This window comes from Haemorhous mexicanus, chromosome 5, assembly GCF_027477595.1.
Source record: "Haemorhous mexicanus isolate bHaeMex1 chromosome 5, bHaeMex1.pri, whole genome shotgun sequence".
NCBI lineage: Eukaryota > Metazoa > Chordata > Aves > Passeriformes > Fringillidae > Haemorhous > Haemorhous mexicanus.
In genome coordinates, this window is record NC_082345.1 from 18501802 (window position 1) to 18526846 (window position 25045).

General features: G+C 40.5%; 1 protein-coding gene across 1 annotated transcript in view; it reads right to left on the bottom strand.

The window, feature by feature from the left end:
- The window catches only part of ANO2 (anoctamin 2), a 150373-nt gene that overhangs the window by 64249 nt on the left and 61079 nt on the right, over positions 1 to 25045 (bottom strand). The window contains exon 14 of the mRNA XM_059847912.1: positions 11194 to 11277. Within this exon, the coding sequence (XP_059703895.1) occupies positions 11194 to 11277 (84 nt within the window). The remainder of the gene's footprint in view (positions 1 to 11193; positions 11278 to 25045) is intronic.

The following is a 25045-nucleotide window of genomic DNA, read 5'->3' on the forward strand; positions in this document are numbered from 1 at the left end:
CTTTGCCTTAGCAGGTAAGCAAAAGAAAGTTAACCTGGGGAACAATAGCAACAATCCAAAAAATAAAGCTAAGTTAAATGAAAAGGTAAAATGCTGCAACTTGAATAATTTTAGATAAAAATGTGTGTTACTAGCTACTGATTTATTACAGACAGTAAGGGGTTGATAGAATTTTTTCCCACTTAATCAGCTTTATATAATATTGTCATGTAGTGACAAAGAAACCAGTGTGCAATAGGTGCCTGGTATGACATTATTTCTGTATCCTTTCTGTTTTTAAAAGTATTAGACTATGTCTTTCCTGATTCTGTCTGTACTTATGAAGGAATACAAAAGCCTCAGGTGTTTGTTCACCTTTTGAAAATAGGCTTAAGTTCTTTCAAAAGCATAGTAATATATATTTAAAAAAAAAGAATTTAATTCAATTTATCCCCAGATTTATATTCCCAATACCTGTAATTGGTGTTGTTCCTCAAGTCTGTGAATCAGTGAGCAGCATCCCTTCCTAAAAGCAGGCCAAACAGGGACCCTCTGAGACTGCAGGAGGAACGTGCCATCTCTTAAGCCACCTGTGCTGAATACCTGTTCTCCACCAGCATCAGCACAGTGTCATCTGGTTGTGTCTCCAGGTTTCTCTTCCGAATAAAATTGTAGCCAACACACTTTTCTGGTTTGGCAGGGAAATATTGTGGTATGTGGTATGGACCCCAATTACAGAAATACAGAATAATCCTTCATGAGTTTCATTACTAAATTAATGCACTGGGCCATTCCTAAGGGCAGTTTCACATTTAACTTGACCTTCTGCAGAATGGCTCTGTCTCTGAACAAAGCTCCAGGAGCAAAATGGGAAAAGCAGAGAAACCTGCTTGCTGTAAACTTGAGAGTCTTCATATTTTCTGTATAGCATTGTCAGGGTTCCTTGTTGAAATTTCATTTTTCTGGCTGGATTTCATTTTGCTTGTCTGAAATGCCTACTTCCTCTCACCAAAAGCCATGCAGGGATTTAAAACAGTGTCCCAACTTCAATATGGTCATTTTCCCTTCCAAACCCTTCTGAATGCAGATGACTGACTCATTTCCCATTCAAACTGACCTTGCCATCAGGTATCATATGAAGGATGATAATTCTCTTTGCCAACAGTCAGGAGCTTCTCCCAGTCCTGACTGCTCCACTGAACATCTAGGAAGCATGAATGTGAATATCGCTGCTCATGCCCCATATATTATTGGGCATACCTTGAAGCCAATATAATTTAAAACAGCTGTGTACCACTAACAATTTGACCATCTAAGGTCTTTCTGTCTCAGATTTCTTCCAGGATGTCATAAAGGCTGCTTCCACAAACCAAAATATTTACCCAAATGGAATTGACTCATCTCATCACTCTGACTAGCACTGCAGGCAACACAATTAAACATGTTAATCAAATACATTCAAACACCACATCCCATTACCTTTGTTTTTCTGCAACGAGTGCCCCAAAACTCAGACATAACAGACTCAGGAGAGTGACAGCAGGATCCTATAATCATGGAATGTTTTGGGTTGGGAGGGACCTTGAAGACCATCTGGTTCCAAGCTCCTGCCATGGGCAGGGACATCTTCCACCAGACCAGATTGCTCAGAGCCCCATCCAGCCTGGTCTTCAATACTTCCAGGGATGCAGCAGCCACTGCAAATTTTCTTCACTCTTCACCATTAACTATAGGTTTTGAACAGTTCAGACTGTATTGCTTGTGGCCTTACATTTCCTAAGTTCTGCGAATAGTTCAAAATTAATCCTTTTCTCAAAAGCCTGTGATTGCTTTTATTCTCTCATTTAGCACTCAGAGGGAAAAGTGACTAATTATATATTGGAAAAAATGAAAGTAGGTAGAAATTTGGCTTTTTAATATGGCAGCCTTCTAAATCCTGAAGAACAAAATAGCAGAACCCAGCCATGATGCTTTTGTTTCCAGAACTGAACAACACTGGGGGAGCAATATCCAAGAAACAAATATGTTTTTTTATATTTTGATATATTTAGTAATATAAGTGAGAAACAAAAATTTTTCAAGAACAGAACTTATCTACATTCTAAATCTTTAGACCTGCACAAAATGAACAGATCACCTGCAGTTTCCCACACTCTATATATTATATTTCTTCAAGGAAGATATTCCCAACTCTGTAAAACCTTTTAAAAAAATGAAAAAAAAAGTGGATGATGGAAAATCATGACATCAAGGACAGCAGAGAAGGATGGGCACTGAACAGCAGTGGGTAGAAGGCACCATAGTGGCATTGCCAAATCAGCTACTTTTTTTCAGTCTGAAAATCAGACTTTTCTCTTTTCTTTTGAAATGAACATTCTCACACACAATTTTCTAGTCAGTCACAGTGAAAGGTATTGATTCATAACTTATTAAATAAATGATATTCCTCCTTTGAATACATAGTTGGTTTACTAAGTACACTACATTTCCCTTCCATAGGGAATCCATTATATCATTAATCATGCAAGTTCAGATGGCATGGTTATTAATCTGCCTTTAGTAAACCCAAGTTACATTTTGTCCCATTGCTCAAGTACTTCTAGTAAGGCTCAAATTATATTTTCTTTCAAAATATGCTTATTGTGGTCAAACCAATTCGTCTGCACTTATATGGATCATTTCTTTCCTGCATTTCACAGAATTGCACAGTTAGAGTTGGAAGGGACCTCTGGAGATCATCTTAGTTCTCTATCTTGCTTAGAGCAGGGTCACTGAGATCAGGTTTCTCAGGCCTCTGTGCAGACAGGCTTTACTCATCTCTAGAAATGGAGACTCCACAAGGTATCTGGGCAAATTACAATCACAGAATTACAAGATGGTTTGAGTTGGAAGGGACATTAAATCTCAACATAATTCCAACCCTCTGCCATGGGCAGGGACACCTTCCACTCTCCCTGGTTGCTCAGAGCCTTATCTAGCCCAGCCTGGAATACTGCCAGGGATGGGACAGCCACAGCTGCTCTGGGAAACCTGTGCCTGGGTCTCTCCACCCTCACAGGGAAGAATTTCTTCCCAATATCCCACCTAAACCTGCTCTCTGTCAGTGTGAAGCCATTGTCCCCTGTCCTGTCAATCCAGGCCCTTGTCAAGAGTCTCTCTACATCTTTCCTGTGGGCTCCCATCAGGCACTGGAAGGCCCCAATGAGGTCACCCCAAAACCTTCTCTTCTCCAGTCTAAACAATTTCTACTCTCTCAGCCTTTCCTCCCAGAAGAGCTGATCCATCCCTCTGATCACTTTGGTGTCAATTTTATTTACTACATGAAATACCACAGTGTGAAGGGGCTTCTGAAAACAATGCCATTGTATCCCTAAATCAAATGAAACACAAAAATCAGCAGATCAGCAGTTTTTTTTCAATCAAAAACTGAGCAGTTCAAACTGAGTGACTTAGCTCTTTAAGCTCGGAGTTTGTGGAATTTCAATCTTCGTGGGATGGACGCCCCAAGGAACTGAATGTAAATGCAGTTTATTACTTTAAAATTGCAGACAGGATTTCAGTATGCATCAAATAAAAAATTCTTGGCAACTAACTGAACTGACTGTTGTTTCCACAGCCAATTTCTGTAAATTTTGTCCCAAGGCTGGGCTTCTGTAGGAGATAAACAGCATGAAATTTACCCTATAAATGTGCTCAACAGAAGGTAAAAAATATAATCCAAGTTACAGGGGTTTTCACCAGGTCCCAGGACAGGGAGAATACTCTAGCTTTTTTCTTACTTGTTTTTCTAGTGCATTAAATCAAAACCCAGCAGACTTCTGGAGATTTATTTTTCAGCCTGAAAATTTGCTGTGGCCATCCAACCTGTTATTGTAGTCTTTGACAGGGTACAATGCAAGTCAGTAAGTGCAGACTTTAAAGTCCTTTTTACTCAGGCAAAACTCCCCTTAATTTCAAGTACTGATGAATGCAACCTATAGAAATTAGTCTTTCCACCCTGTTTAATAGGAAAGAGATCTGCATCATCTTGAATGCTGTCAATAAGCAGCTTAGGCCACGATTCAGAAAAAGCATTTAATTGTATCCGTACACTGAAGCCTGTGCTTAACTTTAATCACATGCTTGGGTCAGTGTTCCACAATTAAATAATGCAAGCTATAGCACCGTCCTTCAGCCAAAATCTTAATAAATTACATAAATAAGACCACTAAACAGCAGCCCTGCCTCCTCTTGTTTCTCAGTTCAAAACACTCTTCCAACAAAGAGTGGTTTTGTTTATAATTTTTTTAGCAGAATCTCACACGTTGAAACCAGCATTTTCTTAAAATCCTTGTTCTCATCTGCACTGTTCAGCCTCCAACAATTGAATAAAAAACTATCCAGTATTCCTAATTTAACACATTTTAGCTGTCTAGGCAAAAGGAAAAAAAAAAGTTACTCCTTTGGGAAAGACAAGCAGTGATTTCATTTACTTGTAAGTGTGAAGAAAAAGCATGGAAGATAGATGAACAGGCTGATGTTATTGCAAGCTCACCTCTGTCATCTCTGTAAGGACACCAAGATGAGGGAAGTGCCTTAAAAACAGGAGAAAGGACAATCTTGTATCCATCCTCACATAAAGAACAAAAGAATGATTAAGGAATTAAGGAATAATGATAATTAAGGAATCATAATAAGTCTCACTTTGGTCTCTTGAAAAAAGTGGAGAAATCCACCCTAAACACATCATAAGAAGTCAGTATTTGTGAAGAGTCATTCTGGATTTACCAAGGGTGAATCGTTTCCTGCACCAACCTGGCTGTTTTCAGTGAGGAAAGTGACTGGACCTGTGGGCAAGAGAATACTTGTCCTTGCCATTTGCCTTGACTTCAGCAAAAGGTGAGTTCCATGGTTTGCTCAGAGGGTATTAGTAAGTGTGCTTGGAAACCTGTAACAGCTGGAGTACTGCTGTGGTCATCCTAGAACCACCCTGCTTTACAGAAGGGACCAGGAGAAGGCATCACCTTGCCTTGCTTGCTCCTGGATGATGACTTCAGGCTGGGGTGGGTCAAGAGATGGTCAGTTTTCTTAAGCATGCAGCTGCCATCCACAGAGAACTGGACTGACTGAAGGAGCAGGTCTCTACTAACCTCCTGAACTTCATCAAGAGCAAATGCCTTTGAAGCAGAAAACTCCTTGGAGGAGAACTGACTCTAGTGAAAAGACCATTTGGTGTCTGCAGAAAACAAAATGAACAAGAGCCAGGAGTGTGCCCTGACAGCAAAGTCCAACAGCACATGGGCTGTGTCAATGAGTGGGTCCAGGGAAGGGATTACCTCAGCTTTTCAGCACTCATTAGCCTGTATCTAAAACATTGGTTTGGGCCTTCCAGTAGAAAACCTTAATGCTACTACTTATGTAAGTCAAGGACAGAGAATGTGTCCAAGGAGGAGAAACTGAGGAGCAAGGCTTGCTCAGCACAGTTAAGGAGCTCATCAAAAGACAGGGCCAGCCTCTTCACCGTGGTTAATGCTAGAAGAACAAGAGACAATGGGCTTAAACTGAAAGCAGAGAGATTCAGGCTGGATATAATGAGAAGTTTTCACACAATGAGGACAGTCAGGGCATGTCCAGAAAGATGTTACCATCTCCATCCTTGGAGATTTCCATAACCCGTCTAGGTAATATCCTGAATAAGAAACAGTTTGAGATCACACTTTTTGACAGGAGTAGTTATTTGGACTACATAAAATCCTGAAAGCCTTCCCAACTTGGAAAATTCTGCTATAGTACACTTTTAAGGATTTTGCTACTTCATACTGAGAGTGTAGGAAGAGCTATTTCCTACTGGAGTCTGGCTGGAATATAATTGTAGACACAGGAGCACAGCACTGTGGCCATACCTTGGGTTCATGTGTCTGATACAAAAGAGGAAATCCCACTGTAGATTTTCAGAGGAACAGGGAGCAAGCGGGACATTTTTAGCTGTATTTCTTATACTACTCCATACAAAGATTACCAAATTCCAAGACAGCAACGTTGAGAAGGCTTGAATATATGCCATGTACTCTAAAATTAAAGAACTCCCACCTCTAAATAACATTGAAAGACTATGTCAGCACTCCTTTGAAGACATAAAGTCTGCTCATGAATACTCTGGTTTGAAACTTTCATAGCCTAGAAGTCAAATAAACATTAAAAGAACCAAAATTATAACAAGTACAAGTACAAAAAAGAGGAAGCAATCTCTGTGTAAGATTAGAATCATATGTGTCCTCATTCATCTTCAGCCATTCTTTTGTTTTCATTCAGTCATTTTTTATTTTCAAAAGTTATTGATGCAAGAAATAAGTTGAAAAAGAAAAAAAAAAGGTCATTTATTACATACTCATCTTACTATCCCATATGTTTAGAAAGATATTTCTCAAAGTAAAGACATGAAAGAGGCCAGAAAGACACTGGCCAGTTTAAGAAATACTGTATCAAATTGATGGGTTTTATCATACTAATAATATGGTTCGCTTAATGCTAAAATACTAGGGGTTAAAGAACTCTGGGTGTATTTAAAGATCTTTTATAATTCTGATTATTCAAACTGGTATTTATGACCAATTATCTTGGTTTCTTCTACAGAGTTTCAGCTAATATTTACAATAATAAGAGATTTTTTTTTCTTTAGTTAATCTTATCAAGGACTTGCTTAATGAAGAAATGGGCTCGAGTATCTGAATGGGATTTTAGTCCTTCTGGGAGATTTGCTTATGGAAGATTGGTAATCAACTGCTAGAAAGAATTTTTATTCCATGTTTTGCAATGTTGAAATTTAAAAAAAATATATATAAAGTATTAGCAATGTACAATTCTACTTCATATTTATCTATATCATCCTTTACACCAGAGACCTTCCTCTCCACACCAGCTTTCTATAATTCAGTTGTTAACTGAAATGATGGGTCAGAAAGAAATATTTCTTTTTTTGTTTCAATTACCAGCTGAATCAACTATTTGAATAACTGATTCTGCCAGTATCATATTTAAAATGAATTAAAGGAGAGACAGAATGCCAAAATCTACTACTCTTAGGGTTTGCTCCAAGTCAGGACACAAGCCAAAACACAAGCCCTCATTTTTCTATAAAGAAAATTTTCCTTGAGAAATATGTAGAATGAGTTATTCACTTTCCTGCCAAATAGGAAAGATAAGAACACAAACACACACACACACACACACAAATATATATATATATATATATACACGCTATGTTGAATCGTGTTTGCCAGATCAGCTGGACATTTAATGAAAAGGAGTCAGGGCCTGATCCATCTCTCACAAAAATGACTGGAAGCCTTTCCATCAGTTCCAGTGAGAGTTGGATCCAGCCCCATCTGCATGTTTTCAGGCACAAGACCAATTTTCATTTCCTGACCTCTGTGTAATTCCATTGAGGATTCCACTATTGCAGAGAGAAGAACAACTTCTCAGAAGATTGCACCCCATTTTCAGTTAACGCTCTGCACATGCAGTAACTTAACCCTATTCATTAAAGATTTCTATCCACATCTTCTGTGTAATAGTTCATTTAAGAAAAACCAAATATACCATTAATTGCTTCATTACAAAGTTTGCATCTGCTGTGTTTGCATGAATGTATTATCAGACACATGCATTCATACACGTGTGTGCAATCTTTCATCTCTGATGCAAGCACAAAATTGCCTTTTGATGTACATGAATAAAGGAGCTATACATTGCAAGCTTTTATATCAGAGAATCATAGAATGGGTTGAAATGGAAGGGATCTTGAAGATCAGTCAGTTCCACACCCTGCCATAGGCAGGGATACTTTCCACTAGCCCAGGTTGCTCCAAGCCCCATCCAACCTGGTCTGGAACACTTCCAGGGATGGGGCAGCCACAACTTCTCTGGGCAACCTGTGCCAGGGCCTCACCACCCTCACAGGGAAGAATTTCATCCTAATATTTACCTAAACTTGCTCTCTGTCAGTTTGAAGTCATTCCCCGTTATGCTGTCACTACATGTCCTTGTAAATAGCATGTAACCATAAAGAATTAAGTAGTAGTACTGACTATAAGACTGGTCATTCCAGATTTCCCAAATCAGTCCCTTAAAATTTTCTAAAATCAATGTCGTAATTCATAAAGGCTGTCTATTTATCTGTTTGCTACTTAACCTGAGGCATTTCACACAATTGTTTCAACTCCTTTAGCTGTAAATGAATTCTCTGTGGAAATAATAGAGGTTAGTGTTATTGTTCACCAGTCTTTTGTGAAGCCCTCTGAGCCCTCACAGTTTCTTTCTCACTCCCCAAATAACCAATAAATTATTTATTCAAACAGTCTGAACAGGGTGGTGGAGGGTGAAATTTTGTTCTTTTCTTATTCCAGTAGTGGAAACACATCCAAGTGGTGTTTTGTATGACAGCTGTATTCTAGAACACAAACCCCATTGGGCAAGTAATATATTAGATGTGTCATACTTTGTCTTGCCAGGATCATCAGGCTGATTTGGAATTTGCTGCCTGGGTAGAGTGACTCATATATTTACTGGGCCTGACAGGTGCTGGGCATCTTCCACACTCATTAAAGTTAATGACTTGAACAGCAGAGAGGGAAAACTGTGCTGGCTTCCTCTAAACATGTATTCCCAAGTTATCATTTAAGAGAGGATGTAAGTGGTGTCACCTTTCTCCTGCAATCACAAAAGCAGCCCCTAACCAAACCCCTGTCCATTCATTGCAAAAATAAGCCAATTTGCTTCACAGAACTCATTGTTGGAGTAAGGAAAGGGAAAAAAATGCACTGTACACAGAACTTTGCACATAAAAGCTGTTTCTTGCCATTAAATCAGTCACTTCCTCACTGGAACAGAGGAATTACCATACTGGAAACAAGAAAGTAATTTTATAGAAATACATGCCTTTAAGTAAACTCTAGACCAGTATGCTCACAATAGCCACCCTTTGGCATCATTTCTATCCCAACAAGCCACAGCTGCTGAACTGAAGACTTCTGACTTGATGCTAGATAAGTAATGAGAAGTTTTAGGCAGTAGTGCCACAGCCAATCCTTTGATAGTAACACAATACTACAGTTGTTGACCAGCCACACAAAAAAATACATGCCTTTAATTTAGCTAAAAATATTCAGGAGAAAACTTCACAGAGACTTCTGCCATGACATTAGACTGTCAACCAAAACATGAAGAGATAGAGACCTCACACACATCAGTGTATTCACACAAAACCAAGAAATTAGGAGGATTGAATCTTTAACTACAGAGGCATCTCTACTTTGATGCTTGTCCAGCCACGAGATCTCCCCTAGTAATATGACAAAGTTCTGTACCCTGGCATGCACCCAATAAGACAGAAATACTGAGCCAGAGACCTCAAAGAAACCTATGCCTTAATATTAACCTGCAACACAAAATCTCTTGAGCTAATGGTCTTGCAAAAAGAAAACATTGAAATTCCTAAAAATAAGGCTAAATAATTATTGCAATCTTAAATACTCATCACTTTTAATGTTTAATTTTTCAGGGTCTTCCAAAGCAAAATATAATGGTGCATTTCCACAGTTAGGACTGTTTAATTGAACTGCTATGTTTAGGTTTTTCCCTCTTCTTCAGTTCTCACATCAACATAGATTGATCTCACAATTTTATAAGACACTGATGTACGAAGGTGCGAACAACACATCTTGCAAACCCAGACTAATGTGCTGTTTACTGGACAGAATTAGTAAGCCAGAATGTTCACTGATGGAAAACTGCTCACTTGCTTGGAATATATTTCAGTAATTTGGGAACACTAATACAGAAATTCAGTATTTTTTTTCCATCCACATTGGCACAGAAGGCAATTTGACAAAAAATATACCATGTTAGACTTTACATTCTTGATGTCTGAAAGGAGCTTTTCCTATTTTTGTAGTGCTGGATCTTTACATTGTTCCTTGTTTTCCACCTGTTTACTTAACATTTCTTCTTCGGTCATTTTTTGGGTTTTGGTGTGGGGTTTTCTCATTTGTTTGGGCTTTGTTTCTTTGTGTCTTACCTTAAATTAATATCTAATTTATAATTATTTCTCTATCTCAGATAAGCGAGATAATCATAATATTCTACAGCATCAATAGCTGACTTGTATGACTTGTTTCCAGTTCCCATTTACTTTAAGCCAAAAAAACAAAAGCTGAAGAGTAACTATTTTATTGGACTTTTACGGTCCTTGATTCCTGACTTGGAAGCCCAAAGGAGCTGTACAATGTGTAAGAATCCACAGTGGTCTGTGAGTCTCTGCAAGATCAAAAGCCCACTAAAATAATTGAGAATCGTTCCATGATTTTCTGTGGCATTTGGTTGAGCACAACAGGTAACCGGCAAGCTCACTGAAATGAAAGATTCCCTGGAAACACTTTACAATGGTGGTCAGCAGAAGAAAGGGATAATGAAGTTCTTCCACAAGCTAAATTTGCTGGACCAAACCAGAAAACTTGAAAATTCTCCACTTTGGATACTGATTCTCAACCTGTAAGCAAATGAAACTGTTTTTTTTCTCCCTGGAAGCTGAACATGGTATTGGAATATTTTGACTTTCCTGGCACACGTGGAATGCAGGGAAAGAGCAATGGTTAACCAAGCCTAATGGACCAAGAATACAGAATTTGTGAATATTTAGAAAACAGACCTCAGTGAATAATTTACAAGAGGAGATTGATAAAAAGGGCTTGTTCAAAAAAGTTTGAAATAGACATAAAAATCCTGAACCCTGTTCAGTCTGAAAATTATCTACCAACTATTTTTTCATTTGTCCTGGAAATGCCATTAAAACTTCACAACTGTGTAACTGCAGCAGGACTAAAGCCACCAATATAAAAGCTGCTTTCTCCATTGTGCAGAGAGTACTGACATTCTGAGGGATGAGGGATTGCTATAAGAATTCTGTGGTGATTATCTTGGGAATCAGGCATTACTCTACAGATTAGATCCTGAACCACCTGTCAACCCCCTTTCTATGCAAATTGCTTTACTTTGAAAGACATGACTTCAAAGCCCTGGAACAGCACTGCAGGCCTGCATTTCAGCACACCACCACCTACCAACTCAGAAGGCTAATTATCAGCACCTTTTGCAACCTCTGGGAGACAGAAAAATATATAATCACAACATAAAAAACCACAAATCCCGCATAAATGAAAAGAGTAAGCTGCATCTCACCTCGTTTGAACCTTCTGTTGTGATGTTTTTATTTTTCAGCTTTTTCTGCAGCAGTTTGGTTTCATACTCTGGCCTGGGATGCTCCTGAAAAATACACAAACAAACAAATGTGATTATGATTAAGAGAAAATCCCTAAAATTTCTGGTCATCTTCACAAACAAAGCCATCAAGATGATTCAACACCACACACCTTTTGGACTAGGCTGTTAGATCTGGCTCAGCTTCCCTAACCAATAAGCTTTCAGTGTGCCCTTGCAAAATATATTTTCCTCTCCCAAATTAGAGCATAAATTAAGCAAGATGACAAAAATTTACCAGGCTTTCTAAGTGAGCAGCTCACAAAAGAGAAAAGCATCATGCATGTCCTCATTCCCACCAAGTTCTGAATTCATTCAGAGCTGGAATTTGGATTGATATCTCCCACAAAAACAGACTATTCCTATAGCAGCAGTCATATCATCCCTCTTTATTATAATTAGAACCTTTGCATACCAGCCCCATCAAATAATGGATTATTAACATTTTTTAATTAATCTGATAGTCATGAAGAGAACAAAAACCATTCTAAATTAATAAATACTCATAAGCAATGAAACAGGGCCTACGTGGAACTGACATGACATTTTCACCACAACAGACACAACCCTCACTATTCTCTGTTGCATGTGAGAATATAAACACAGTGAGACCTCCAAAATATTTTTTTATCCTGATAGTGAGGATTTCCTAATCCATTCAAAAGGTATGTGATAAAGTATCATTTAAATAATTGAATCCTGGAATAGTCTGAGCTGGAAGGGTCCTTACATCTTATTCAAACCCCTTTGCCATGGGCAGGGACACATTCCACTGTGATGTGTAAATGTTTTTGGTTGTAAGGAGTGGCAAAGTCACAGAGTCTTGCAAACAATCAGAAAAATTTAATTATTAATTACACACTTGGCATGGAAATTGGTGTGTAATCCCTAACCTACTATAAAAGAACATGGCAATGGGCTTTGTATAAAAGAATGAGATGAAAGGGAATAGAGAAAAGGAGATTAATAAGAGAGAGAGAAAGAGATGAGCCGACCTAATTCCCATGTTGATCCATGATGGGGTGATGGGATGTCCAGGATCCTGAGGGGTGCCACCTAGGAGTGTCGGGTGTTTCCCTTTTAGGGATGGGTTTCTCCCCTGAAGATGAGATTCTTGCTTTCCACTCAAATAAGTTATCTTGCACCCTCCATCCTTTCAGACATTTCTAGAAATGGGCAAGGAGTTTTCAGGGGTCTTGGGTGGTCTTGATCCCCCCTACAGTCCATGCCCACTTCTTGGCCTTATTCCTGCACTTTTTTTGTTGTGCCTCTGTGGACTTGACCAAGATATATGCCCCAGAATTTACCTCCACATGTCCCCCTTCACCAGTCACATTTTGTTCTTCCTCCTGGCATGCTGGTACCAACTGCCCTTGCCTGTGTCTACCGACAATCCTCGGCTGGCTCCGTGGCTATCCCAGTATCAGTGTTTGAGACACACTAAGTAGACACTTCTTTACTGGGTATCTACACGAGATTGCTCAGAGCACCATCCAGCCCGGTCTGGAACCATGCCAGGAATGGGACAGCCACAGCTGCTCTGGGAAACCTGTGCCAGGGTCTCTCCCACCCTCACAGGGAAGAATTTCTTCCCAATATCCCATCTAAACCGGCTCTCTGTCAGTGTGAAGCCATTGTCCCCTGTCCTGTCACTCCAGGCTCTTGCCAAGAGTCTCTTTCCCTCTTTCCTGTGGGCTCCCTTTAGGCACTGGAAGGCCCCAATGAGGTCACCCCAAAGCCTTCTCCTCTCCAGGCTGAACAACCCCAATTCTTCCCAGCCTTTTCTTGTAAGAGAGGTTCTCCATCCATCTGATCATCTCGGTGTCCCTCTTCTGTACATCAGGAACTCCAAGAAACAGTGAGGCACAGGTAAACTCTAACATTGATAAAGCTGATCAGCAGCAAAAATGTTGGTAAGCACGATGAGAAAAGGACAGAGAAAATAAGCATTTAAAGTTGCTGCAGTCAACACCTATATCCTGATGCTTCTTAAATTTTTACTGGCTTGTGTTGATTTGCATTATTTGTTCTTCCTTTTATAAAGATTCAGAGGTTGGATGTGACAAACATCTTTAGACTTAAATGAAGAAAGGATGAAGATATCTGGCATGGATGGCTACATGAGAGGAGACAGCTTGATCAAAGCAGGGAAAGGAGATAAATGAGGCTGTAAGAACCTGAGAGATCTAGATAAACTATGCTACCACAGACCTGAATTAGTTTTCTTCCTTTTTTTCTCTTACTTTCTGCTAAGCAATGTATTCTGAGACATGAGGGGCAGTCTCCAGAGGTCAGAGAAATTTTGAAAATTGATTTGAATGAATACTTGGTGAAATAAAGAAAATAAATGCCAAGCAAAACATTGCACGCGAAATTAATTTTTGCTATTGACGATTTTGCTCTGAGTGCCTATTTGTGGTATTCACATGCCCTCTGAACAGAGAGAAGCTGTGAGACAAGCAGAGAAGAAGGAAAACACAATTCTTATCTTGCTTGCTGTGCCTGTATTGTGCTAAAGTAGAATGCAATATGGAGGTTGTTTACCCAAAGTGAGGATGTTTTGTTCCCTTGGCCTAGCAGGGCCAAGAAGTGTGTGTGGGGGACTGTCACGGGACAGTCACAAGAGAATCAGAGATGAGTGCAGTTCTGTGCAGTTGTGAGCAAGAGTGCATGGCAGATTCAGTTTAGATGAAATGTACATAGTATAGTATAATAAAGTAATACATTAGCCTTCTGATGATAGAGTCAGATGCGTCATTCTCTCTCTCCTTCGTCGGGGACACCTTTGATTTACAACACTTATTCTGTTCAAATTTGGCCAAGTTATGTTTAACTTCCCTAGTAAGACATTCCAGTATCATTTTAACTGCCTTTCATGTAAGAACACCTGGACTGGAATAGTAGTTGATCTGTCTTTGTTGAATTTGCCAAGTCATCTTACCCTTGACTGAACAGACCACAGAGCTCCCTGGAATGCATTTTTTATATATTTCTTTTATGAGTATTTTGCACCAAATATTTATTTGCAGTCCAGACTTAGGGATGTTTGACCCATTCATCCATGGATGTGAAGGGACAATTCCACTCAGCTGTAAAAAGAGTGTGGTTCAGAATCAATTCTTTGCCTGAAAATGGGAAGAGACAACAAGCTAGAAATAGTCATGATGTCTTCACAAAGGCCAAATGTCCATGTAGAGATAAATCTGAATCCCAGGATGCTGGAAGTTTGCCAGTATACTTATTGAAAATTATATGAGCCAAGGTACTGCGAGGCCAAATGAGTGCTCCAAGTAGAAAACAATAATTCCCATTCTGAAAACAAAGAGCCAAGACATAAAATTTCTACTCAGGCAAAACTCATATTGACAGTGGGAATTTATTTTGAGAGTGGTCTCCAGGATTTGCCTCAAACATACACATGTGTATCCACTATCCATCAAATTAAGCCTCTGTAGATAATGATCCAGTTTGATAAGAATAAATAATGTGAACCCAGCTTTCCTTAATTTCCCTTTGATTTAGAAAGAACGTGATAATGAAATTTTATAAACATGCATGACAAACACATGGAATGTATTTAAAAAAAAAAAATTAGAACTGGAACAACTATCCCAGATTTGACAGACCAAAGGAGTTATCAAAAAACAAAATAATCCACACACTTTAAGTAAAGGCAAAGACCCACTGCAAATTCCTTGAACATCCTTATTCTAACATACTGAACACAAGCAGAGCAGCTAAGCAGTTCACACTGATGGGAAGGAAGGTTTTCACAAATAAAAATTGGAACGACCCAGCTGCTGTCCCAAAGCAAGATGGAAATGTGGAATGAGCAGAACAGAGAATCCAGCTGTTCTCTGTTGCAAAAGGGTTAATTATTCAAAACCAAAACTTAAACCCCCTATTTCTTATGATGGTGACATAGGATGCAGGGGGTGAGAAGTCTAGGGGAGAGTTTGTCATTCACACCAAGGACCTGTTTAGACTGCCCTATTAATGGGATTCTTGTCAAGGAAAAATAGTTTTATATGACAGGATGGAGTCACTGGTAGATGATCACAATCTTTTTAGTCCAGATCACTTTTAAAATAACTCTGATAAATGAAAAATTAAAGCAAAAGCTTGAATAAGTCATGTAGCATGTACACAAGTTTAGGAGTGTTAAAAGTTACTAAGCAAGCATACAGGAACTCAGTTATTAAAGATATTCAAGAGCAACATAAAACAGAATTCATCAAGAGAAACTAGAAGGTTCTATTATGGCATTGTCTTTGCCAGATGGAGAGATTTTATGCCTTTGTTTGCTTTCATTGAGCATGAATAGTGGTAATGCTTTGGGCAAATACCTGTAAAACTAAATTCTGAAATTTGGCCTCGTATTTTGAAACTCCCTTAAGCTAGGGCCAAACAACCAAATGCTGCCATTTCAATGGCAGATAACATATTTTGTGTGTAACTAGCATCATTTGTGGTTGTTACACAATTCATATCCAACCCATTTAAATACTCCTATACTATGAGCGGAATTGTGTAAATCGTAGAATCACAGAATGGGCTGGGTTGGAAGCAACCTTTAAGTTCATCCCATTGCAACCCCCTGCCATGCGCAGGGACACTTTCCACCAGACTAGGCTGCTCCATCCAAACTGACTTTCCAGGGATGGGGCAGCCACAGCTGCTCTGGGAAACCTGTGTCAGGGCCTCATCGCCCTCACAGGGAAGAATTTCTTCTGATATCCAATCTAAACCTGCTCTCTGTCAGTGTGAAGCCATTCCCCCTTGTCCTGTCACTTCAGGCCCCTGTAAACAGCACCTGATTCCTTATCTTGTGTGTTCTCCAAGGGGCACATCCCTGGAAAACCCTGCTTACCAACCTGGATCTCCCGAGTCAGTGGAAAGGAGGAGAAGAACAAAGAAAGACCTCGAGGCGGTCCCTATTCCTAGCGGGTTCCTAGTGCTGGATAAAGACCGATTTAACCTCTCTGAACCCATGGGGAGGGAAGTACTTGTGCCAAGTGACCCAGCCTTTGAGTTGCCCCATCCCAACACCCCAAGGAATCAAGACTACCAATAAAAAAAATCAAACAGTTTTGAGCCTTGAAGAAAATTCAGTTCTAGAAAGGACAGAGTAGGTCCTTACAACAGAAAAGGAATAAATGAAAGTAAATGAGAACATGCTGATATATCTGTAGAAGAGAAATAAAAGAGGAAAATGTACTGAAGGCCCAGGATATTCTGGCACATCATTGGATCAACAGTCTGGGAGTGAAAAAATGTAATTACACACCTTTACCAACTTCTTGGAAAGCAAAGAAATTTTCATCTGACATTGTTCTTACAGTTTACAACTTTAACATGTTTAAAGTGTGCCTTCATGTGTAATCTTTTATTGGAGCAATAACTGGTACTAAACAGTTTCCCCAAAGAGCTGAGGGATAACATTTATTCTTCAGCATTCCTTCCCCAACTATCTTAATGAAACTCTCATCCCCCTAAACACAGGACTTAAATATAACATTGAAAGGATTTGTTTAGAAGAATAGGGCTAATCAAGGATCATTAACTAATTAGTGTTAGAAAGACTTTAATGAAGGTCAGGGAAGATTCGCTGGAAAGAGTAATGAAACCCATAAAAGGTTACTAAAAAAGCATACAAAGAATTTTAAAGTATTTGGAAACATGGACCCAATAGGAAAATTAGAATAGTTATGGGAAAAATGTGAGATAATGCATCTGGAGAAAACAATCCAAACTAAAGATGTCATTGACACAAGAAACTTGAGGATGCAGAAAGGAGAGATTTGAAACAAAACAAAATATTGTAGCTACAAATTCCTCTTTACCAATACTGGACAAGAGGGTTATGCAGTTATTTTATTAGACCCTCCTCTTTGAGGATTTAAGAAAACAAAAAGATCTCATGCTTTGTGGCTTAGTAGATACTATTAAAACTTCAGAAAAAGGAGTCTGCTCCTATCATTTGCAAGGTGGAAGACAAAGTGAAGCCATCAAATTGATCAGATCAAAATTAATTTTGAAAACATGATAGAGAAAATAAAGTTAAATCAAGATCAAGTTAGGTGAGAATGGAATGTACCTGTAAACATATTTAATGTCACCAAGTGAGCCTGCTTTTTAATTTTGTTTAATTCTCTTTTACTTAAGCTACCTTCCTTACTAGTTTGTCTTAACTCAGTGGTAATCCACAGTGACATCAAAGACTTCCCTTAAGGATTCAATAATTATGGGGTTTTTTTAAACTCATCACATAGCAAAAGGAAGAACCAGACTTTGGGAATTAGTTTTCAAATAAACTAAAATGGTTGGCAAACATTTTACAGAACACAGGATTTCAAGTTGAAAGTAAATGTTCCTAAGGAAGACAGACATCTAAGTTCCTCCCTGTTATGACAAAACACTATAACAGCTTGACTATTGGAACAATACCAAGACCCATGAGTGGAGATTCCAGGGCATTTCAGTTAATGCAGACTCTCTATCCATTTGATTTCCAAGTTCTTGCCCAAATTCTAAAATTTCATCTTTTGTAATTGCGTTTCTATTTCAGTTTGCACTGAAATAGAATGATCATTTTGCCAATTATCTACTCAGGATCATTGGCAAAATGTGGGAAAATCTCTTCCACCCAAAAAAATGAAAGCAGAAATATCCTGGAAATACAGTTTCTGAAGATTCATGGGGAGGCAAGAGTTTCTACCTCCCACATCATTAACTGGAGTCCATCTGTACTTCTTCACCAAGCAGAAGAGGGTATGAATTCTCCCACCTATATTCCTGGTTTACTGTTGGCCATATTCCTTATTACACACTCTGAACTAGAATGATATGCACAGCCTCTTTTGTTGTGTTACACAGTCACATATCTATGGCAAGGCACATTGAGCAGAGGAATTTCAGGAAGAATTTCTTCACTGCAACAGTTGTTAAAGCACTGGAATGGGCTGCTCAGGGAGGTGTGGAGTCACCATCCTGGAAGGTGTCCAAGGAATGACTGGACATGGCCTCAGTGCTCTGGTCTAGGTGACAAGGTGAGGATTGGTCAAAGGCTGGACTCAATGACCTTGGTGGTCCTTTCCAGCCTGAGTGATTCTGCGGTAGTGTGTGTTCATGCACAGTGTTTGCAAGGCTTTTTCTGCTCTCATGGTTCTGGTTTGAGTTTGTTTCTTTTCTTCCTCTCTCCCATTTGTTTATTGGATGCTCTATTGCTTTTCAACACAATTAGCTGTTTTCCACTTGATATCCAATGCTTGCCATTCTTTTTGTGGATTTCAGGTGTCCAAACACAAATTCTGTAAGTCTGTACAGCTGCCAGCTGCAAAGATGCACAGAAGCCTTAGGAAGTCTGCTTTCTCAGACTGCCATTGCCAAGACATTTACAAATAAATAGAACTAAATTAATATCTCGTGTGACTCTTTTGAAGCAAGAGATTTGGCCCAGTGTGTTTAAAGAAAGCAATTTACTGAACGGTTTATGGTCAATGTCCACAAAAATTACACCAAAGGCATTTATTTCAATATAACTCTCACAAAGTACTTATCAGCTCTTCAAATTTATGGTTCTTTTTCTCCCTGCTTTGGTTCTGTACCTTCCCTTCCTAAAGAAATTGATAATAAATAGCTTAACTCCATCTAGTCTTAAAACTCTAAAACCTCCTGAGCTTCTTCCTTGCCCCTTTCTTGTTGCTTTAACTGATCCCACTTCTGATTCTTTCTAGCCTAACCCGATCAGACACAATTCTCCCTTTTCCAACATAACTTTCAACACCTGTAAAGACTTCACCATCACTGAAAACTGACACCAGTAACTTTTTACAGACAAATTTATCCTAATCTTTATGAATCTTAGGGATTAAAGGTGAACAAAATCTTATCTAACTTTTGGGGTTTTGCTGAAGTACCAAGAAGTGACAGGAGATGACACAGTGCATGATTTTCACAGAATTCATAGAATTACTAAGTTGGAAGAGACCTTAAAGATCATTGAGTCCAAGCCATGCCCTGACACCTCAGCTAAAACATGGCACCAAGTGCCACAGTCATTTTTTAAACACATCCAGGGACAGTGCACTCCACCATCTCCCTGGGCAGGCCATTCCAGAACTTAATGAATCTTTCCATTAAAAACTTTTTCCTAATATCCAACTGATATATCTCTTGACACAGCCTGAGACTGTGTCCTCTGGCTCTGTCATTTTCTGCATTTCATGGCAAGAGACATGTCTATTATTCTTTTAAAAAGACTGAGATATACCAGAAAATGGTCAGAAAGGAACAAGAATAAAGAGATAAATAGAAAATCCTTCCAGTAACTGAAGAGAGCCCACAAGAAAGATGGAGAAAGAGACTCTTAGCAAGGGCCTGAAGTGACAGGACAAGGGAAAATGGCTTCACACTGACAGAGAGCAGGTTTGATTGGATATCAGATGAAATTCTTCCCTGTGAGGGTGGTGAGGCCCTGGTACAGGTTTCCAAGAGAAGCTATGTGGGGCTGGCCTGTTCCTGGAAGGGTTCTAGGCCAGGTTGGATGGGACTCTGAGTAACCTGGGATAGTGGAAGGTGTCCCTGCCCATGGCAAAAGGTTGGAACATGATGATATTTAAGTCCCTTCCAAGCCAAAGCATTCTGTGGTTCTATGAGTCTCTGAAAATATTTAGGAACTAAGACTGAAAGAGCAGATGCTTGTTCATCTTAAACAAACAAGGATAAGGATGACAGAAACATGATATCATCTTGAATTATGCTGAAAATCAGACAGAAGTAATCCCTGTCTTGATCCTTGAAAGATAAATAAGAGAAAAAAAGAGAGAGAAAAAAATTACCATGTAGCAAGGAGATTTGAAAACTGCTAGGAAAAGCTTGTTAGCGGCACAGATAGAGAAGTATTAGAGTAGATTACCTAGGGAGGAATTGAAATCTGCACTGCTGGATTTATTTAAGAACAAATTAGACAAATATCTCTTCATAATGATTTAAGTAGAGTTGATCCTACAAGGCACAAGGATGGCCTGTCAAGGTCCATTCCAGTCTTATTTTATGATTCTAAGTTCCTAATTCTTCAGCTTGTGCTGAGATTTGTCTGGCACTTCTTCACTTGTCATAAACAAAGGATTCTTGCTGATCCCATAGTTCCTGTCCACAGACTTTTACCACTCCAGGTCTCTTCATCACAGGACCTCACAAATCTATAGATTCTTTCACAACATTTTGCAAATATTAAGCTAAACGTGAGGATTTTGTACTGTGAGTAATGAACTTGAATCACAAAATCACAGAATCACTAGGTTGGAAGAGACCTTAAAGATCAAGTCCAACCCATGCCTTGACACCTAGACCACAGCACCAAGTGCTTCATCCAGTCTTTTTTAAACACGTCCTGGGATGGTGACTCCACCATGTCCCCAGGCAGACCATTCCAGAACTTTATCCCCCTTTCTGTAAAAAACTTTTTCCTAATATCCAACTCATATTTCCCCTGGCATAGCCTAAGACTGTGTCCTCTCATTCTGTCAGTTGCTGCCTGGAGAAAGAGACCAACCCCCACCTGACTACACCCACCTTTCAGGGAGTTGTAGAGAGTGATAATGCCACCCCTGAGTCTCCTTTTCTCCAGACTAAACAACCCCATCTCCCTCAGCCATTCCTCACGGGGCTTGTGCTCCAAGCCCCTCACCAGCCTCGTTGCCTCCTCTGAACCCGCTCAAGGGTCTCAATGTCCTTCCTGAACTGAGGGGCCAGAACTGGACACCGCACTCAAGGTGTGGCCTCACCAGTGCCAAGTCCAGGGGAAGAATGACCTCCATACTCCTGCTGGCCACGCTATTCCTGACACAGGCCAGGATGCCACTGGCCTTCTTAGCCACCTGGGCACACTGCTGGCTCATGTTCAGTCGGCTATTGACCAGTACCTCCAGGTCCCTTTCTGCCTGGGCACAGTTGCACCACACTGTCCCCAGCCTATAGCATTGCAGGGGGTTACTGTGGCCAAAGTGCAGGACACCGCACTTGGATTTATTAAACTTCATCTTATTCAACTCTCCTCATCCATCCAATCATCCAGGTCACTCTGCAGAGCCCTTTTACCCTCCAAAGATCAACACATGCTCCCAGCTTAGGGTCATCCACAAATTTACTAATAAACTATTGAATCCCCTCATCCATGTCATCAATAAAAATATTGAACAGAACTGGCCCCAGCACAGACCCGTGAGGGGCATCACCAGTGACTGGCTGCCAGCTGAATGGAGCACCATTCACCACCACTCTCTGGGCCTGGCCATCCAGCCAGCAAAGGGTGCTCCTGTCCAAGCCGTATGCTAGCAGCTTCCAGGAGAGGGTGGTGGAAGACAGTGTCAAAGGCCTTGCTGAAGTCCAGGTACACAATATCCACAGCCTTTCCTGCATCCACCAGGCAGGTCACCTGATCATAAAAGGAGACGAGGTTGGTCAAACACGACCTACCCCTCCTAAAGCCATGTTGGCTGGTCTGATACCCTGGCCATCCTGTAAGTGCTGCGTGGCGGCACTCAGTATAAATATTTCCATAACCTTACCAGGTACTGAGGTAAGGCTAACTGGCCTATAATTACCAGGATCCTTCTTCCCACCCTTTTTGTGAATGGGCATCACTGGCCAGCTTCCAGTCCTCTGGAACATCAGCAGGGAGCCAGAACTGCTGGTAAATGATGGGGAGAGGCTTTGCAAGCTCCTTCATCACCCTGGGATGGATCCCATCTGGTCCCATGGATTTATAAATATCCAAGCAGCTCAGCAGTTCTCTGACTGCCTCCTCCTGGATAACAGGGGGACCATTCTCCTCCCTGACACCATCTGCCAACCCAGGAGGACACCTGTCCTGAAGACAAGCCATCTTCCCACTAAAGATTGAGGCAAAGAAGGTGTGAAGCACCTCCACCTTCTCCTCATCTGCAGTTACTGAGTTCCCTCCCTCATCCAATAGAGAACAAAGGTTGGTCTTACCATTCTTTTTGCAGTTAATATATTTTGAAAAACTTTTTTTATTATCCTTTACAAAAGTTGCCAAATAAAGTTCTAAATGAGCTTTGGTCTCTCTAATTTTTTTTTTCTACATGCCCTAGCAAACCCCCTTAAATACTTCCTGAGAGATCTGACACTCCTTCCAAAGATGATACATCCTCTTTTTTCCCCAAGTTCCTTTGAAACCTCATTTTCCATCCAGGCTGGACATTTACCTCGTCAAGTCATCTTTTAGCACACAGGGACAGTCTGATCTGGTGCCCTCAAGATCTCTGTTTGGAAGCATGCCCACCTTTCCTGGGCTCCTTTGTTGTTAAAGGCTGCTTCCCAAGAAGCACTCTGAATATGTCTCCTAAATAGGCCAAAGTCTGCCCTCCAGAAGGCCAATGTAAAAGTCTTACTGATGTTCCTCCTGATTTCACCAAATATCAAGAACTCCATAATTTCATTATCACTGTGCCCCAACCATCCCCCCACACTGTGCCTCCAACCACCACATCTCCCACCAGCCCATCTCTATTTGCAAACAACAGGCCTAACATAGTCCCCCTCTTGTGGGCTTGTTCACCAGCTGTGACAAAAAGTTGTCTTCCACACACTCTAAGAACTTCCTGGACTGCGTCTTTTCTGCTGTGTTAAGTTCCCGGCAGATGTCTGGTAGGTTAAAGTCACCTGCGAGAACAAGGGCTGGTGATGCTGAAACATTCTCCAGCTGCTTAGAGAATAAGTTGTCTACCTCTTCTTTTTGGTTGGGTGGACAATAAAAGACTCCCCGTAGGATGTCAGCCTTGTTGGCCTTCCCCTTAATTCTTACCCATAGGTATTCAACTTCATTGTCATTATTTTCAATATTCATGGCACCAACAGCCTCCTTAATATACAGGGCCACCCCTCCACCTCTTCTCCCTTTCCTGTCTCTTCTGAAGAGCTTCTAGCCATCCAATGCAGCGCTTCAGCTATGAGAGTCATCCCACCATGTTTCCGTGATGGCAACTACATCATAGCTCTACAGTTGCATGATGGCCTCCAGCTCTTCTTGTTTGTTACCCATTCTGAGTGCATTGGTATACATGAACTTCAGCTGGGCTACTGATTTCACCCCTAACTGAGGCTTACCACCCTTGGGCCTGCTTCCAGAGAGCCTAGCTGCATCCTGTTCCCCCTTCAAAGCTAGTTTAAAGCCCTCTCAGTGAGTTCTGCCAGTTCACGAGCCAAAATCCATCTGCCCTTAACAGAGAGAATGAAGTCTATCTGGTTCCAGCAGGCCAGGTGCCTTAAAAGTTGCCCCATGATTAGAGAAAATTCTGCTGATGACACAAACCCTTGAGCCACTTGTAGGCAATGTGGGCTCTCCTATTCCTTCTTGTCATTTGTCTCTGCCACCAAAGGGACTGAGCAGAACACCACCTCTGCTCCTTCCCTATCAACCACTTGACCCAGTGCCCTAAAGTTCCTTTTAATTGTCCTGACACTCTTCTTTTTAATCTCATCACTGCCAGCCTGGAGTATCAGCAGTGGGTAATAATCAGAGGGCCAAATCAGCCGAGGGAGTATCCCAGTAATATCCTGTACCTGGGCCCCAGGGAGGCAGCAAATCTCTCTGTGGGATGGGTCTAGTCGATATATGGGGCACTCTGATCCCCTCAGAAGGGAGTCACCCACTATAACTATACATCTTTTCACTTTGATGTTAGAGGTGGTGATTCTTCTGACAGATGAAGCATACTTGGGCAGATCATTTTCTTCCACATCATCTGGCTGACCCTCCTCATCCAGAGCCTCATACCAGTTCTGAAGTGGCACCTGTGTAGGTGATGGGGGTCAGGAGGAATTTTTATTACCTCCCCAAGTCGGGACCCATTCCCACACCCCTTCATCCAGCAGATGTCCTCCTATTGTCTGATGGTGGGAGACCTTCAGAAAATCAGAAAAATATGGTGGTTCATCAAATATGCCACAGAGCCCAGAGTTTGCTCTCCAGCCTCTCAGTTTACCCTGTGGTTGGTACATCTCTGGCAGGGAGCAGTATGACATCCCATGTGGGACAAGCTGTAATTTGTGATGTGCTGGTGCACTGGGTTTGCATGAAAACACACAGACTGGAAGTACTGGGTTGTACTGTGAGCATCATCCACATTATGACAGGGGAGACAGTCATGAAAAAGCGGAGAAACAGAGACAAAAGAGAGGAGGTTGTTGCCAAGTCAGCAGTGAAGGAATATTTCTGCATTATGGGATACTGATGGAAGAAGAGGAATACTAGAGAGTACTGTCTGTTCTCAGGGGTTTTTTTGGTAGGGTTTTTTTTTGTTTTTCATTTTATCCTAATCTTTTGATCTGAGAAATAGGATGGTAGTGATGTTATTCCTCTATTTCCTATATCATGAAGTCCATGATGTCAGCTTGCTTTTCCCCTATGGTATTTGCTCCTGTTATTTATCTCCTGTTTGAGCTGAGCTCACCTAGCAGGGCTGAAGACTTGTAGGTGGCTTGTTGTTTAAGGAACTATGTTGGAACATGAAGAGAAAAAATGGATTCAAATCCTCCCATCAAAGCAAGATGGCTCTGAATTACAGAATAGGACCCTGTTCTAGAGACATCTCAGCATCTAATGCCAGGGGAATGTCCAAAGTCTACCTGTTGTTAGTATGATAATTATTTATGATTTTAGTAACTGCACTTTCTTTAGTCAGGGTTAGAAATGAATCCTTGGATGAGAGAGAGTCATTAGAGCAAATTAAAGGATGAAACTAAGAAC